The 16,458-nt window shown below is 37.1% G+C and overlaps 1 protein-coding gene across 3 annotated transcripts in view; it reads right to left on the bottom strand.

The window, feature by feature from the left end:
- ubr3 (ubiquitin protein ligase E3 component n-recognin 3) overlaps positions 1-16,458 on the bottom strand; it is a 181,337-nt gene that overhangs the window by 109,824 nt on the left and 55,055 nt on the right. For all 3 annotated transcript variants that reach the window (XM_055638004.1, XM_055638005.1, XM_055638006.1), the window contains exons 17-22: positions 15,675-15,760; positions 12,326-12,467; positions 10,170-10,266; positions 7,752-7,893; positions 6,757-6,861; positions 724-891 (exon numbers count right to left, since the gene is read on the bottom strand). In XM_055638004.1, the coding sequence (XP_055493979.1) occupies positions 724-891; positions 6,757-6,861; positions 7,752-7,893; positions 10,170-10,266; positions 12,326-12,467; positions 15,675-15,760 (740 nt within the window). The remainder of the gene's footprint in view (positions 1-723; positions 892-6,756; positions 6,862-7,751; positions 7,894-10,169; positions 10,267-12,325; positions 12,468-15,674; positions 15,761-16,458) is intronic.

Below are 16,458 nucleotides of genomic sequence, written 5' to 3'. Positions count from 1 at the left end.
GAAATGTGAAATACTGTTCCTGGACAAAACCAGAGGTCACAATTGAACCTGCGCCACTGAAGCTGTGAAGCAACAGCTCTACCAGCTTCACCGCTGTGGCTTCTATTAGGTTTCTGGTGCAACAATTTACATTATCAATTTTCAAATTGGAATCAATAGTAGCCTGTGATTTTAAGGTCATTAGAAATCTGGAACTCAAGTATAAAGCCATTTGTGTTTCGTTCGATTACAAAGAATGGACTTTCACATTTACAACATAACTGAGACTGGTGGATTTATTCTTCTTTCTAATCTTTTGAACACCAACTATTAGTTTCATACAATAAACCATGGTGCATCGATCACTTTCTTACTGTTACTGTAGTTGTGGTTTACAATGCTGTTCCTTTCACTATTATAGTCCAACTAAAGTACAGTGCGCCAGTGAGACAAACACGACTGAGGTTGTCATTTTCTGTGATTTATCACTTTTGAACAAAGAACAAGATGCTGAATAATTGAAGTGCCATTTACATAAATCTGAAATGCCTGGGAGGTAACTGGTGAGCATAAATTTCACTTCTAAATTCAACATAAAGAGAATTTATTTTATGGGCCATGCATTATAATGCAATGATCAACAGCCAGAGACTGAAGATGTAAATTGTAAAGAATAATACTTGAACAAAAGTATTTGTTACTTGTAAATACTTAACTAAACTGCCTCAACTTGTATAAACTAACCTGTGCACCAGTGGTATCTGAGCTTGTGCTGGCAGGTGGCTCTCGGGTCACTTCAGGTGCCGTCTCCGGTACCCTGACTCGCACGTGGTTAATGACATGGTGCAGATTTGTTCCTATGTTGGTTGCATGGAACCAACTATCAGAACATCGCTCTTCACCAAACATTTCCTGTGGGAGGAGTAAATTACATAATCAACTAAATATTCTCAGAAAACACAATTGAATATCAAACAGGATAGTTTACAATCTGCATAAACAAGGAATAATGAGCGAGGAAAATGTCCCCGATTTTAGTTCCAAAAGAAAAATGCTCTTAGTATGCTTCATCATTATAGACAATAGACAATAGGTGCAGGAGTAGGCCATTCAGCCCTTCGAGCCAGCACAGCCATTCAATGTGATCATGGCTGATCATCCCCAATCAGTACCCCGTTCCTGCCTTCTCCCTATATCCCCTGACTCTGCTATCTTTAAGAGCCCTATCTAGCTCTCTCTTGAATTTATCCAGAGAACCGGCCTGCACCGCCCTCTGAGGCAGAGAATTCCACAGACTCACAACTCTCTGTGAGAAAAGGTGTTTCCTCGTCTCCGTTCTAAATGGCTTACCCCTTATTCTTAAACTGTGGCCCCTGGTTCTGGACTCCCCCAACATCAGGAACATGTTTCCTGCCTCTAGCGAGTCCAAACACTTAACAATCTTATATATTTCAACGCACTCCCTCAATAGCAAGAATGTCCTTCCTCAAATTAGGGGACCAAAAATGCACACAATACTCCAGGTGTGGTCTCACTAGGGCTCTGTACAACTGCAGAAGGACCTCTTTGCTTCTATACTCAACTCCTCTTGTTATAAAGGCCAGCATGCCATTCGCTTTCATCACTGCCTGCTGTACCTGCATGCTTACTGATGAACAAGGACCCCCAGATCCCGTTGTACTTCCCCTTTCCCCAATTGACGCCATTTAGATAGTAATCTGCCTTCCTGTTTTTTATACCAAAAAGTGGATAATCTCACATTTATCCACATTAAGCTTCATCTGCCATGCATCTGCCCAATCCCCCAACCTGTTCAAGTCACTCTGCATTCTCATAGCATCCTCCTCACAGTTCACACTGCCACCCAGCTTTGTGTCAGCTGCAAATTTGCTAATGTTACTTTGAATCCCTTCATCCAAATCATTGACGTATATTGTAAATAGCTGTGGTCCCAGCACCGAGCCTTGCGGTACCCCACTAGTCACTGCCATTCTGAAAGGGACCCGTTAATCCCTACTCTTTGTTTCCCGTCTGCCAACCAATTTTCTATCCATGTCAGCACTCTACCCCCAATACCATGTGCACTATTTTGCACATGGTATCCTCTGTGGGACCTTATCAAATGCTTTCTGAAAGTCCAGGTACACTACATCCACTGACTCTCCCTTGTCCATTTTCCTAGTTACATCCACAAAAAAATCCAGAAGATAAGTCAAGCATGATTTCCCCTTTGTAAATCCATGCTGACTCGGACCGAACCTGTTACTGCTATCCAAATGTGCGGTTATTTCATCTTTTATAATTGACTCCAGCATCTTCCCCACCACCGATGTCAGGCTAACTGGTCTATAATTCCCTGTTTTCTCTCTCCCGCCTTTCTTAAAAAGTGGGATAACATTAGCTACCCTCCAATCCACAGGAACTGATCATGAGTCTATAGAATATTGGAAAATTATCACCAATGCATCCACGATTTCTAGAGCCACTTCCTTAAGCACCCTGGGATGCAGACCATCAGGCCCTGGGGATTTATCAGCCTTCAGTCCCATCAGTCTACCCAACACCATTTCCTGCCCGATGTGGATTTCCTTCAGTTCCTCCGTCACCCCAGATCCTCAGGCCACTACTATATCAGGAAGATTGTTTGTGTCCTCCTTAGTGAAGACAGATCCAAAGTACCTGTTCAACTCATCTGCCATTTCCTTGTTCCCCATAATAAATTCACCTTTTTCGGTCTTCAAGGGTCCAACTTTGGTCTTAACTAATTTTTTCCTCTTCACATACCTAAAGAAGCTTTTACTATTCTCCTTTATATTCTTAGCACTGTAGTGTGCTGTAGATATATATAATTGTAGTGAAAGTGACAGCGACGTTGGGATTTCTGTACATGTATGTTTCGAATCATGTATGCATTTATTCTCGGAGAATGGTCACAGAATTGTCCAGACAAGGAGACAGCCAAATCAGCCCTCATAACTGTGCCAGCCTTTTTGGTAAATGTAATAAATTAGTCCCACCCTCCTGGCTTTTTTCTACATAGCCTCCAATTTCCTTCACATCTTTTCAATCATCTATTCAATTATTTTTATGAAAGCTACTGTATTATTGAACCAACTTCCATTATGCCGGCAGTCATTTCATATCACAATAGCTCTCCGCTTAAAAATGCTTTCTTCGTGACAGCTCTGTATGTTAGGCCAATCCAGGCAAGTAGATAGTTTAAACCAGTCATGATTTTGAGCACTGTCAACTACCAATATCAAATCACCTCCAAGCCTCTCTGTTTCAAGAACAAGTGGGTAAGTTTCACATAACTCAAATCTCTCATCTCCAGCTCCAGTTAGTACATATCTTTTGGACCCTTCCCAAGTGCTAAAATATGGTTTAAGCTCGCTCCAATTTTGAAATTAGTCCTCCTGCTGACTATAATCAGTCTTTATTCCCCTCCAATGGGCTTTATACAACATTCACCTTTATCATCTAAGCATCTATTTTTAAAGATATGCACACCTTTAAAAACCCATGTTGCTCTGCCACCTTGTGAGATTTGTGAAAATGTACAATCCAAGGTTATTTTGCTGCCATTGGTTCAATAAACCAACAACAGAATTTTAAAAGTTGCAAAGTTGCTATAAAGCTGCAAGAATGTAAGTAGACAACCAGTTTTAATGAGGAACTTACGACAATTAGAAATTAAAAAATCAAATCACCAAACATTGCAATGTTTTCGTATCACTTGGTGCAACCAAAAAAGGAAAATCATTTAACACCTCATTTAACTGTCATAATTATATTGACCCATTTGCCAGATTTTGATGTGCACCAGTGAACTGCGATGCATTAATTGTCAAATTCAATGATGCCATAATAGAGCTGATACGTTAGAATGTTGAGATTTTTTTATTTTTTTTTAATTGTTAGATTCTGGAAAACTACCAAGCATCTTTTTTAAAATAGCGTAGAAAAATCTTTCCCTAATCAATTTGTTTAACTCACCCTCAGCATTTCACCTTCTCATTTAATGTAATAATTTTGCAGGGAAGTAAATGATCACTCCAGCTAAAGGAAAAAAGCTCCACAGACGCTATTTTACTCCTGTGGAATATTTATTCAAACTACTTTCAGGCCGGGGAGGGTATGAAATTGTACATTTTTAGCATTACATGCAAAAGTCTAATAAGAATAGTAGAAATAATGAATAGACGTTCAGCGATTCCAGAAGCTTCGGCCTAAGCTCAATAATGATTAGGATTAAGAAGATGCAAGCTACGACTAAGAATCATGAATCCAGAGTCACCATGGCCGACCAATGTTTAAAATTTAACTTGGACTTGCTATGCTACATAAATCTTTGAAGCTAAGATGTAGGAACATTTGGGCAAGGTTTTGCTGACAATGGCCCATAGTCAATCTTTGGCGCTAGGAGGAACACTCATTCTTGTTGCTCCCAGCTACACAGACAACAAATAAAAAAAACAATTTTTAATGATCTTTGTTTAGGTTACTATTGATCAATCCAGCAGCTAATGTTAACCTACATTTTTGCAGGATTATGAAATACGATTAAAACCATTACTTTCATAATTATTGTTCTAACACTGATCGCAGCCACAGTTACAAAAACTAAAAGTGTTAATTAATATCAGCACAATATCTCCTACTCGTGTACTTGCCCATCACTACACCTCTGGTCTTCTTCTGGATTACTGAAAAGATCAGCCTCCATGTCAGTATTAATGCTACCCAAGAAAACCTGTGATACCTTGCTTATAAATATTATTACTAATTACAATGTAAACAGTTCCACTAACGGGTAGTCAAATGATTCCACATATGGCAATCATCATATGCCAAGATAACAGGTAAGTCCCATCAAATTTAATGGTTGTTAAGCCATTTTTCAAGATGAAAGAGATGGACTGAGGCCAGTCTGAAAAGTCCCAGTCAATTGTACCACTCTGCCTTAAGTATTTAAAGTTCTAATTGCACTCAGCCATATGAATGGTTGGTATTCATTTATATTTATGATTTCACCTTGAGGAGGCTTTTATCTCCTGATTCTGCAACTACAAGGTGAAGTCAGAAACAGAGTATTTTGCAATGAGTCCTTTACCTCCTGATTCTGCAGGAGGTGAAGCACTCATTGTAAAATACCCTGCTTCTGACTTCACCTTTTAGCTGCATTGTTACTAATGTTCATTGTTATGGTGGGGAAGAACCAGCTGGTCTTTAGCAAGTTGGATTCATCACTGCTTGAGATTTATGCTATTCATCAATCTAGGGCTTGACTTCTTGACCACTTTAATCCACCTGCAAGTCTGTCTCTGAAACAATCTCAAAACTGCATGATATACAAAAGTGCAAATTGATTGTTTCATTATATTTCTCCCTACATTTCTCTGAAATGCCTTGGAATTATATTACAACATCGTAATTTCTGAACAAAATCTACCTATATTAGACAGATATTTAATGTGTATGAAACACGATTATGGGAATCAGGAAAGAAAGCAGAGCTCAGACCAATGATCAGATCAGCTAATGGCCTTAATGAATGGTGGAACAGGTATGTGGGGCTGAAGAGTGGCTCATATTACAGTTCTTAGATGTTTATAAATGTGCCACTGTACACAAGGTATTTTCAGGTTAAAATTCAAACATTATTTTATGTTAAGATGGTAATATGGTACAAATTGTTTCCGCAGTCCAACAGTGTGAAAACATTGAAATCGCATTTTGGTCATTCTTTTTTTTACAGCACATTCTTAAAACTGAGTTTTTGGTGTAAAACAAACTTGGGTTTAATTACAAGGGTTGTTAAATTTTCTGGTGGACAATTTTCCTTTTCTGCTGGCTGACAGTGTTTTGCACCATATTTTACTCAGAACACCTGCTCAATTGCCTAAGGGCATCAGGGGTATTCAAGTATAAAACGAGCAGTTATGCCACCTGTCCTAGTACCCCCAAGGCATTCATTGCCATTATATTTAACTTGGAAAATTAACACTAGACTATACTTCTTTTAACTTCTGGTTATTTTTTCCTGAAAATTCCAGTTTTACGTTATAATAAATGATTTTTGACAAATGGGTTAATACTAAAACAGGTTAAAGTAAACAGTTTGCCATGTCAAAAGACAGTTTAATTTTATTGAATAAATTAAAATTCTAATATCCTAGTACTGCATTGGTATTTTTAACATCGGCTTTTCCACTTTACATGTTGATATATTCCATTTGTAAAACACCAATATTTTACTTTGCTTAATCACCAATTAGTGAACAATAAATGCTTTGGTCTGCATATCATTAGGCTGCACTGTAAGGCCCACACTTTTAATGAAACTTTGTAGCTTAATTCAGTGCTAAACTCAAATCTACAGGCAGATTACTATTAATTAATCAATGTTTTGTTCCTCAGAAAATATGGAGACCATTTCACTGAAAACTAAACAGCTAAACTTTCACAAATTGTAACAATATTAGAGTTCTTTAAAAAGCATCCCTTTTACACGAGGCATCTCCTCAGTAGAAGACAGGGTAAGTTAATCCATAACTCTTTTCCTCTCAGTCATACTTAGTAAATTTTATACATTTCAGCATTGGAACAAGAAAACCACGGTCTCCAATTGTCAGACTATACCTGATCAAAGGCTAAGAATTTCCAACATGTATAGAAGGAATAAATTATGTTCTACATATTCCAGTTTAATCCTCTAACATGCTTGATATTGCACAAAGACTTCCCTGACATTTTTTATACAGCAGTTTCACCCACCTCCTCTTCAATAGTTTCTTCTGGTAAGTTGTCAAGGCCCAATTCAATCAAGTTTAATACCATACACAGTATATGTTCAGACATGTTCTGGTGATCCATCGATATCTATAAAAGTAAGCCACAATCCAAAAACTAACATTTAATCTTTTTCAATGTATAATTCATTTCATAGTCAGATTCAAATACCCCAATATAACAGCAGGATTGGTGACTATTTCTCTACTTTACAAAGGATTGTACAGTCAGTACTTTGATCATTTGATACTGCGAAAAAATATATAATTTAACATAACAGATGCAGATGTAAGAAATTCCTTAAAAATTTGAAATTTAAAGCAATGCAATGAATTCCAATTTACAATAATGCTTCAAGCATCCAAAATTATACTGCAAACACATCAAATATAATTAATAATCACCAACCCATGAAGATTTGAATTAATTAGCATTATTTGACTAACACTGATAGACAAATATACTTTTTGCGATATCTGAGATGAAACAAAATTCAATTCTAATTTCTTATGACTGTTATTGCCTGCCACATTTGATTAGAGGTGGACCTTGTTCTTGTGATGGGACCAGAGGACAAGATGTTTAGCATTAACACTGAAATGCAACTTACGAATGACCCGACTTATGGTAATATGACTTTACGCAAATTCTCCCATACATATTTAAAGCAGTTTTCAACGTGTAATAATAATAATAACATGTTTCATGGTATTTATTGATGACTAAATATTTAAATTATGAGTAGTGTTGGAGTGATTATTGAATGAAATGAAATAATTACACCAAGTATAAATTTAACAATATGGGTTATAATAGAACACATACATTTCTGACAGAGAGAAATCTGTTAACAAACAATTCTCAGGAACGGAACCTTTATGTAAAATGGGACTGCCTGACATTCAGTAATTACTATATGACCTGAAATGATATGCTCAGATAAATCAATACATTATACAGTATGTACGCATATTATTTACCTTGTAAAGAAGAGTAAACAGCACAATGTGCAAAGTTTTACAGTGCAATATTCGCATTAGACCTTTGTAGCTGGGATTTAAAAATGCTCTCTCCCGATAGGGTGGCCATGGGTTACCGTCAAATTTTCCAGTTTGCTTTAAGCTGTCAAGAGTATAACATGATATATATATATATTAATAAATGGAAAATATACATAAACCAGTAGAAGTCATAGCTAACCAAGGGAGGAAATAAAAGTATTTGCTTTTGTTTCTAAATACCTCACATAAATGGAAATAATAAACTCACATGCAAAAGATAATGACGACAGAAGTGTTTCTACCTGTTTTCAATGGCCCATATGTGCCCCAGGGAGTGACTGTGGAATTTACAATTAAATTGTTCTAATGTGAAATCTATGCAATGTTTTGTCAAAATGACAGGCTATATATCAAAAATCACAACAGCAATAGGCTTTGCACGAATTGCTAATTTCTTCATCAACAACATCCAAGTGGCCTTTATGTGCCTGTTTAAAACAATATCCCAAAACAAAAGATGGATTTTATTTTTCAAAAATGCAACTTGCCTTTCACCAAATGTAAATCTGTACAGATCTGTGTCTCATATTAACTGTTTTTCCCCCATATTTCCAGTAACTGCAGCTTTTTTTAAAATTGCTTTTCAAACTCTTGACAGTTTTGATATACCTCCGTTTTTCTCTCTCTACAGATGCTGTCTGATTTGCTGGGCTTTTGCCATTTTTAGTAGAATTTAATCAATTGTTATGTTCTGTACTTCTGTGCTCCACAATTTATTTTCCAAATCCAATTGCCATACACTTCTACTAGCCTTAGTGTTACACAGCCAAAACGTTACAATCAGCAATCTAAAATTAACAGCAAAATGGATAAACATTCTTCATGTTATAAAACAAAGTGCTGGAGGAATTCAGCAGACCAGGCAGCAACTGGACAGAGAAATTGACAGATGGCGTTTTGGGTCGAGATGAGCTTATGTCCTCCACAATGCTTCATCAGTCTGAAGAACACTCCCAACTGAAATGTAATTTGCCCATTTTCTCCACTGATGCTGCCTGGCCTGTTCAGTTCCTCTAGTTTCCTTTTTGCTCAAGATTCCCACATCAGCAATCTTGTGTCTCTATTCTTCATGTCACGCTGCCTACACTATACCCAGCATTAATAACACTCCTTCAAAACTCTAGTGCCTATTTGTGGTCTTATAATTGGGATCCTCAGTAACTTAACCAAGGGAAGTAAAAATAAGCATCCAATGAAGATTCTCTCTGTGATTATGGTAAGCATCTAAAGTGACTCTAGCCACGCAATATACAGCTGTACTCTATGGTCCAATCACCTGCCAGGTCTGAATTCCTGGCCGGTTGCTTAGCACAAGCAGAACTGTAATCCTCAGTGGGAAAAAAACCAAAAAAAACAGCGTGTACTCTCACATTGAACCAGCAGCAGTTGATAACTAAGATCTTGACGGTCAGAGCTTCACTTGAAGCTGTCAGAGGGATTTGAGGGGTTGAAGGATTAAAAATAACATATCCAACACATTAATTTCCAGCTTTGACAGTGGCAGGAAAATGATTACACAATTAAGCTGTATTCAGAGTTAGGTTACTAAACACTAATCATGTCTTGTCAAGCAAACAGTTCTTAACCACGAAATTCAGTTGGAATCCTAGCAATTCCACAAGAGCAACATTTGACTTAATGAATAGATGAGTGGAAATATCTAGAGCAGTGAGAATTTGGTGGTTAAGAAGAATCTAGTTCACTATACCCACTACTTTGTTTTTCTTTAAAGTAACTACATTAAAAGTCCACTGTCCAGAAATTGGTTGGTTTCTATTCCACAATATTCAGCAGAACAAATTGGAAGTTAGCTCTTTTTCTTCTATCTTTTCCAGAATATGAACACCATGTCCAATTTGTACTGATTACAACCAAACAGAAAATGCAACATGCAGTGCAAGTTGAAAAGTTACAAATGCTGCTCATAGTTTTTACTATGTTCTTGTTTAACTTTGTTCTTCTAAACTTGGTTGAACTCTGAAGGTAGAATATGGAACTATATGGGATAGTGGTAGGTGCTTATAATTCCATAATTAGCAATGTTAGCAGGAAAAATAATTTTGAGGGAAAAAATGTAAAATTACTTCATGATAGCTTATACAACTTGTAATTGGTTGTATTAAACAATATGCTTTATAGTAACATCTTGTTTACAGAAAATGCATTATTAAATTTTCTTAAGACTTAAATAAGTCTTCCTAATTTCCAGTTTAGTGAGGGAGCCCATTTGAAATAAATAAGTATTTATATATTCAACCAGATAAAAAATATTGTGAACACAATGTGTAATAATGCATCGTATACAATACAATGCTGTGCAATTGAAAAGATACTCACAATCCCATATATCTATCCATTGCAGACTGAACATCTCTGCGATATACTGTTCTTAGAATCACCATTATTGGGTCAAACTCAAGATCCCAGACATCAGCTGAGCAAAGGATAGAATCACATTAATGGATTTGCCAACTACAGGTAAGATAACAGATTTTTAAAGAAGCTTGACTAAATGCTTCCTTTTAATGGACCTCTCGATTAATAAATATATTAAAAAGGTCAATGCATTTCAATCTGGTCACTTAATTATTCTAATCCAACCTTCCCTTCTCAGCTCTCCCTCAGCCCACTGGCTCCACTTCTTCCTTTCTTCTTCCGCCCCCACCCCTCCTCTCACATCAGTCTGAAGAAGGGTTTCGACCCAAAAAGTTGCCTATTTCCTTCACTCCATAGATGCTGCCTCACCCGCTAAGTTTCTCCAGCATTTTTGTCTACCTTCGATTTTCCAGCATCTGCAGTTCCTTCTTAAAACTTTGCATAAACCTCTTTTTTAATCAATATATTTATCAAATGTCAATGAGTAAATGTAATCCAGAACTTTTACAAAAACATACAACTTGCAGAATGTGAATAAACAGAATGACAATAATTAAGTTTAATGAAAAGCAAATTAAATGCTCTCAATAGGACAAGACTTTAAATGTGAGCACCCCTTTAAAAGGCAGGGGTATGATTTTGTACATCCTATTCATCAACCATGTCATATATCTGAAATCAATTTCTGCAATTATTCTTTTCAGTAGCCTGGCTAACAATTTTACATCCAACTAGATCGTTAGGTAACAATCAAATGCAGACATGAAAACTATTTTAATTTCCTAACTATAGAATAGAGAAAAGTGCTACACAGGAATGGACCCCTTGGCCCACGTCTGTGCCGGCTATGTTGCCAATTTAAACTAATGGCATCTGCCTGCACATGCGCATCCCTCCATTCCCTGTCTATTCTTGTGTCTATCTAAATGCCCCTTGATGCTTCTACTCCCACCCCAGGCAGTGTGTTCCTGGCACCTACCACACAGTGTAAAGAACATTTTGCCTTGTAAATCTTCTTTAAACCTCCCCCTCTCATCTTAAACCTATGCCCTCTAGTATTTAACATTTCCATCTCACTATCTGCAATGTCTCTCACAATTTTAAATACTTCCATTAGGTCACCCCTCAGCCTCCGACACTCCAGATAAAACAATCCAAGTCTGTCCAACCTTTCATAGAACGTAGAACACAGCAGAAGAATAGGCCCTTCACCCCATAATGTCGATGTTAAACATGATGCCAAAGCCAATTCTTATCCTCCTGAACATAATTGATATCCTTCCATTCCCTACATATCCATACGCCTATCCAAAAATCTCTTAAACGTCACTATATGTCTCGATCACCACCCTCTGTGTAAACAATACGTGCCCCGCACATCTCTTTTAACCTGTGTCCCTCTCACCTTAAATTTAGGCCCTCTCGTATTTGATTTTTCCATTACAGGAAAATAGTTCTGACTGTCAACCCCATCTAAGCCTCTCATAATTTTATATACTACTATCAGGTCTCCCCTCAATCTCCGGCATTCCAGAGAGAACAATCCAACCTGTTCCTGCAGGTAAACAGCCCCTAAACCAGGCATCATCCTGGTAAACCTTCTAGCTATTACAACCAACCCTGGGTGAATTCTTCAAAACTGTAGACAGCAAATAAAATACAATTTAACAATAGCAGATAATAAATGTAATACTAATGAGATTTTTTAAATGAGTCCTTTTGCATTCGGAGTTTGCTGAAGCATTTGGAACTGAAAGCTCATACTGCCATCTTCTGTCTGAACAGTGAAAATTATGACAGAACAAATAGCTCTGTCTTACCACTCAAAACAGTAATCTTTATTTTTTAAATAGGTGCAATTTAAGTAACTATTGATCCAAATGCTGTCAACCATTTTGAAGAAAGATAACTTTTGTTTCAAACTCATGGCATTAATCTAGAGTAATTACAAAAACTGAAATGATTTAAAATAAGAAACAGGTTTAAAATAATAATAAAAAAATAACAATGTTAAAATGAAACACATTAAAGATTTGCAAACTATTGTAATGCACGCAAACATTTCTCACCAGTATCAGCAATATTTTAATGAACCAATGCAAATTGCCATGACATACCTTTGGGTGTGTACATCCCTTGCTGCATAGAACCTCCTGGTTCAAACACTGGTGCTTTAAAATCAGCTACAGCTGAAAGCATGTTTTCAAAATAGTAGCTACCTGGGATAATACCACTCTTTGGGTTGGGATTTTCAGGAATGTACAAATTTAGTTAAGAAAATAACATATCAGCATAAACAATATATTCAAGTTAGATAACATATATTCAAGTTACAGCAAGATATTTTTGCAGTAATGAAACACATTTTTGTTAAAAAAAAAACCAAATCTTTCTTTTAAAAATATGTGCACTCTCATTCATGCTCTAAAGACACCTTAGCAAATATTGAAATCATATCTAAAGGAAATTATTGATTAACTTAGCTTCATAAATTCTCCTTTAGTATTCAAACTTTCTTTGAGATCCATGTGTACATGTAGAAGCAGCATGTAATAAGACAAAGTTGAGCAATCACACAACTAATGGATCTAGAAAAAGCCTGCAATCTTACCATATCCAGTTGTGAATGTCGATGAATAATTAAACAGCTAACACATGAAGTAGGTGACAAGAACACACTGCGCCCTCAACAATGGCAGCATCCAGCATGAGAATACTAAACACAAGGATGACATTTTCACAAACACATTTAGCGAGTACTGCTACGTGGATAACTCATCTTGTCTTCCTCCCGAGATCTACGGCACTTAACAAGCCCTATTGTCGTCAGTCATATTAACTCTATGTAATTAGTTTAAAGTACTAGATACAGGACATGTCACAGGACAATATCCCATCCATAGTAAAGACGATTTATATTTGAGAACTAGCCACACCTATACTCTATTCCTGTAATTGGAGAGCAATCACCAATCTAACAATGTTTATTATTGCTAAACAATGTCCAGTTAAAAAATAGCAGGACATATCTAGTCCACCTAATTACCTCCAAATTATTAGCAACGTGATGGATGATGCATCAACAGTGGCACTTTCTTGCCAATAATCTGCTGAATGACACCCAGTTCCATCTCTCCCAGGACCACTCAGCTCTGGACCTCATCACAGCTCTGATTCAAAAGAGCAAAATAAATAATTTCAAAAGATGGTGATAGAATCAAAAAAACACCGCAGATGCCAGAAAACAAAAATAAAAAACTGAAATGATGGAAGTATTCAGCATATGATTAAAGAGAAACAATCTGCAACACCTCAGCAAAGTCCTCAAAAAATTGACAACACCCACAATCACAAAGTACTAGAGGAACTAAGCACCCCTCCAGATGCTCTCTGACCCACTATGGCCCTCCAACTCAAGATTCCAGCATATGCAGTTCCTTTTGAATCCACATACATAAATGTAGAGTATTTAGTGAGATACAGTGTGGTAACAGGCCCTTCGGCCTGCCAATTCATCCATACACTATTCTATGCCCTACACACCAAAGACAATTAACCTGCACGCCTTGGGAATATGGGAGGATGCCAGAGTACCCGAAGAAAACCCACAGTCACAGGGATAACATACAAACCATACATCAGCCCCCACCCCCCCAGTTAGGATCTAATCCGGGTTTCCTGCACTGAGGCAGCAGCTCTACCGGTGTGCCACAGTTCCACCCATTGTTGTGCAGAACTCCCATGCTTCCCAATACAAATAAGGATAAAATGTGTGCAGTTCCATTTGGAGTTGCCATAATTTCTCAGGAAAAACAAGCCCATTTGTAATTGACTTGAGATGGTTTTGTTATCACATTTCCTTGTGATTGTGTAGCATTGCATCGCAGTGCCATCTAGTGGCCTGCAATTATGAATTCATTGCATAGGTATTAACAATACAGTGAATACAATATGCCACAGATACTAAACTTTTAACGTATACTACCTTACAAGGCTTGTGCATGCATACAATTCCTGCAAGCATCACAGGGGAATAATTGTTTAAAGATTTCGAATTCAGCTTTTGAAGCTCATCCGAATGTGTTTGATTACTTTAAATTAGTTTAGCGATACAACCTGGAAACGGATTCTTGCCCACTGAGTCCACATTGACCATCAATTCACACAAGTTCTATGTTATCCTACTTTCACATCCACTCTTAACATAATTTGGGCAATTTACAGAGACCAACTAACCTACAAACCCTCCTGTCTTTGGGATATACATACATAGATAGATACAAAGACAATAGGTGCAGGAGTAGGCCATTCACCCCTTCGAGCCAGCACCACCATTCAATGTGATCATGGCTGATCATCCACAATCAATACCCCGTTCCTGCCTTCTCACCATATCCCATATTCCGCTAGCCCTAAGAGCTCTATCTCTCTTTTGAATGCATCCAGAGCATTGGCCTCCATTGCCTTCTGAGGCAAAGAATTCCACGTTCACAACTCTCTGGGTGGTAGTAAACCAGAACATCCGGAGAAAACCCATGTGGATTAGTAAATATTTTTAGTTCAAAATTAGGAATTATTTAAAATTCATTTTGAATATTTTGACATTAATTTTACTGTTTATCAAATCTTCGAAAAAGTCAGCCAAGTCGGCACAGTGGCGCAGCGGTAGAGCTACTGCCTTACAGCGCCAGAGACCCGGGTTCGATCCTGACTACAGGTGCTTGTCTGCACAGAGTTTGCATGTTCTCCCCGTGACCTGCGTGGGTTTTCTCCGAGATTCGGTTTCCTCCCACACTCCAAAGACATACAGATTTGGCTTGGTATAAATGTAAAATTGTCCCTAGTGTGTATAGGGTAGTGTTAATGTGCGGGGGGTCGCTGGTCGGTGCGGACTCGGTGGGCCGAAGGGCCTTTTTCCGCGCTGTATGTCTAAATTAAAGCCAATGACAATGCTTGAGGCTTTAACACCAGAAAATGAAGGCAAGAAGTACAGAAGTTGTAGGAAGAGGGATCTGAAAGCAATTAGGCAAATATAAACGCAAGATTTCGGAGGAATGTACATGACAACATAAATAGGGGCTTACTGATCTGAAATAGGGTAATTTAAATTATATTATGTTGGCACATTGTTCCATAAGACTGCTGGATTTTGTAAATCCAACAACATTCATTTCCAACAACATTCAATGAAAAAAAAAACTAGAGGAATAGTTTATCCAAGAAAAGTGCTTTCTAAAATTCAGCAATGCCAGCAGCAGATTGACCAACATTATTTCATGCTTAGTCATCTATTTCCCTGGCAACCAGCAATTTAATGTTCAATTATTGGACATGATTATTTGCAAACTGTAAATTATGCAGAGGGCACTGAGAAAATTAATCGCTATAAAATCTGAAGTTGATGTATTGGTCTGCATTTATTGTTTAATTAGCTATACCAAATTCAGATCTGCATCAAAAGGATATTAAGTCTAATAATGTACTGTGTGTTCTGTCACTCATGCACAGTTGTGCCACCATTTCAGCCCTCAGGATCTCATCATCTGTCATTCCTGAAATGAAAATGAATAAAATATTAAGGCACTTAAAAACAAATCTGCAGATCCATACAAATACAAGTTGTCATTTTTGACACAATTCATTACTGCACAACATTTACAGCGCAGAACTAAAATGAAATAGTCTGACTCAACAAAAAAATAATGCTGTGAAATTTATCACAGCTCATAGAGATCTGGTATTTACAGAATGTGGTAAACATAAAGTATTTTCACACTTGTTGCTTTTCAACAAGTTGTCTTGAAAAGTGTCATGACAGTCCAGGCATTTAAATTTTTTATCCAATTTTTTGATGATGCAATTCTATATATTTTTTTAAATGTTCGCAACATGAAACCCTTGCCATAAAGACAAAGAAAATTTGATATTAAAACAGCAAAACCATGTGTGAACAAAATTACATTTATTTAGTATGGGGCTGAATAAAATAATGTGCTAGTATGGCTACTAACTAAACAAGTTGTCCAAAAGTACAGAGAACTATGCATAATTCATGTGCAATTAATTTATCTCTGTGCTCTTCCATATATACACTACTCTTTACCAGGTCGTTCTTCAGCATTAGCCTTGGCTCATTTTGGTTTGACCCAAGGTATTTTCTTGTTACATCTATCTTGCTTAATTAAAAGATTGAGTGAAATAGAATAATTTTACTCTTACAGAGAAAATTGCTAAATTAAAAAGAAAAATA

This window comes from Leucoraja erinacea, chromosome 7, assembly GCF_028641065.1.
Source record: "Leucoraja erinacea ecotype New England chromosome 7, Leri_hhj_1, whole genome shotgun sequence".
Classification (NCBI taxonomy): domain Eukaryota; kingdom Metazoa; phylum Chordata; class Chondrichthyes; order Rajiformes; family Rajidae; genus Leucoraja; species Leucoraja erinaceus.
The sequence above is the reverse complement of the archived record's forward strand: the minus strand, read 5'-3'. Positions and strand labels throughout refer to the sequence as shown.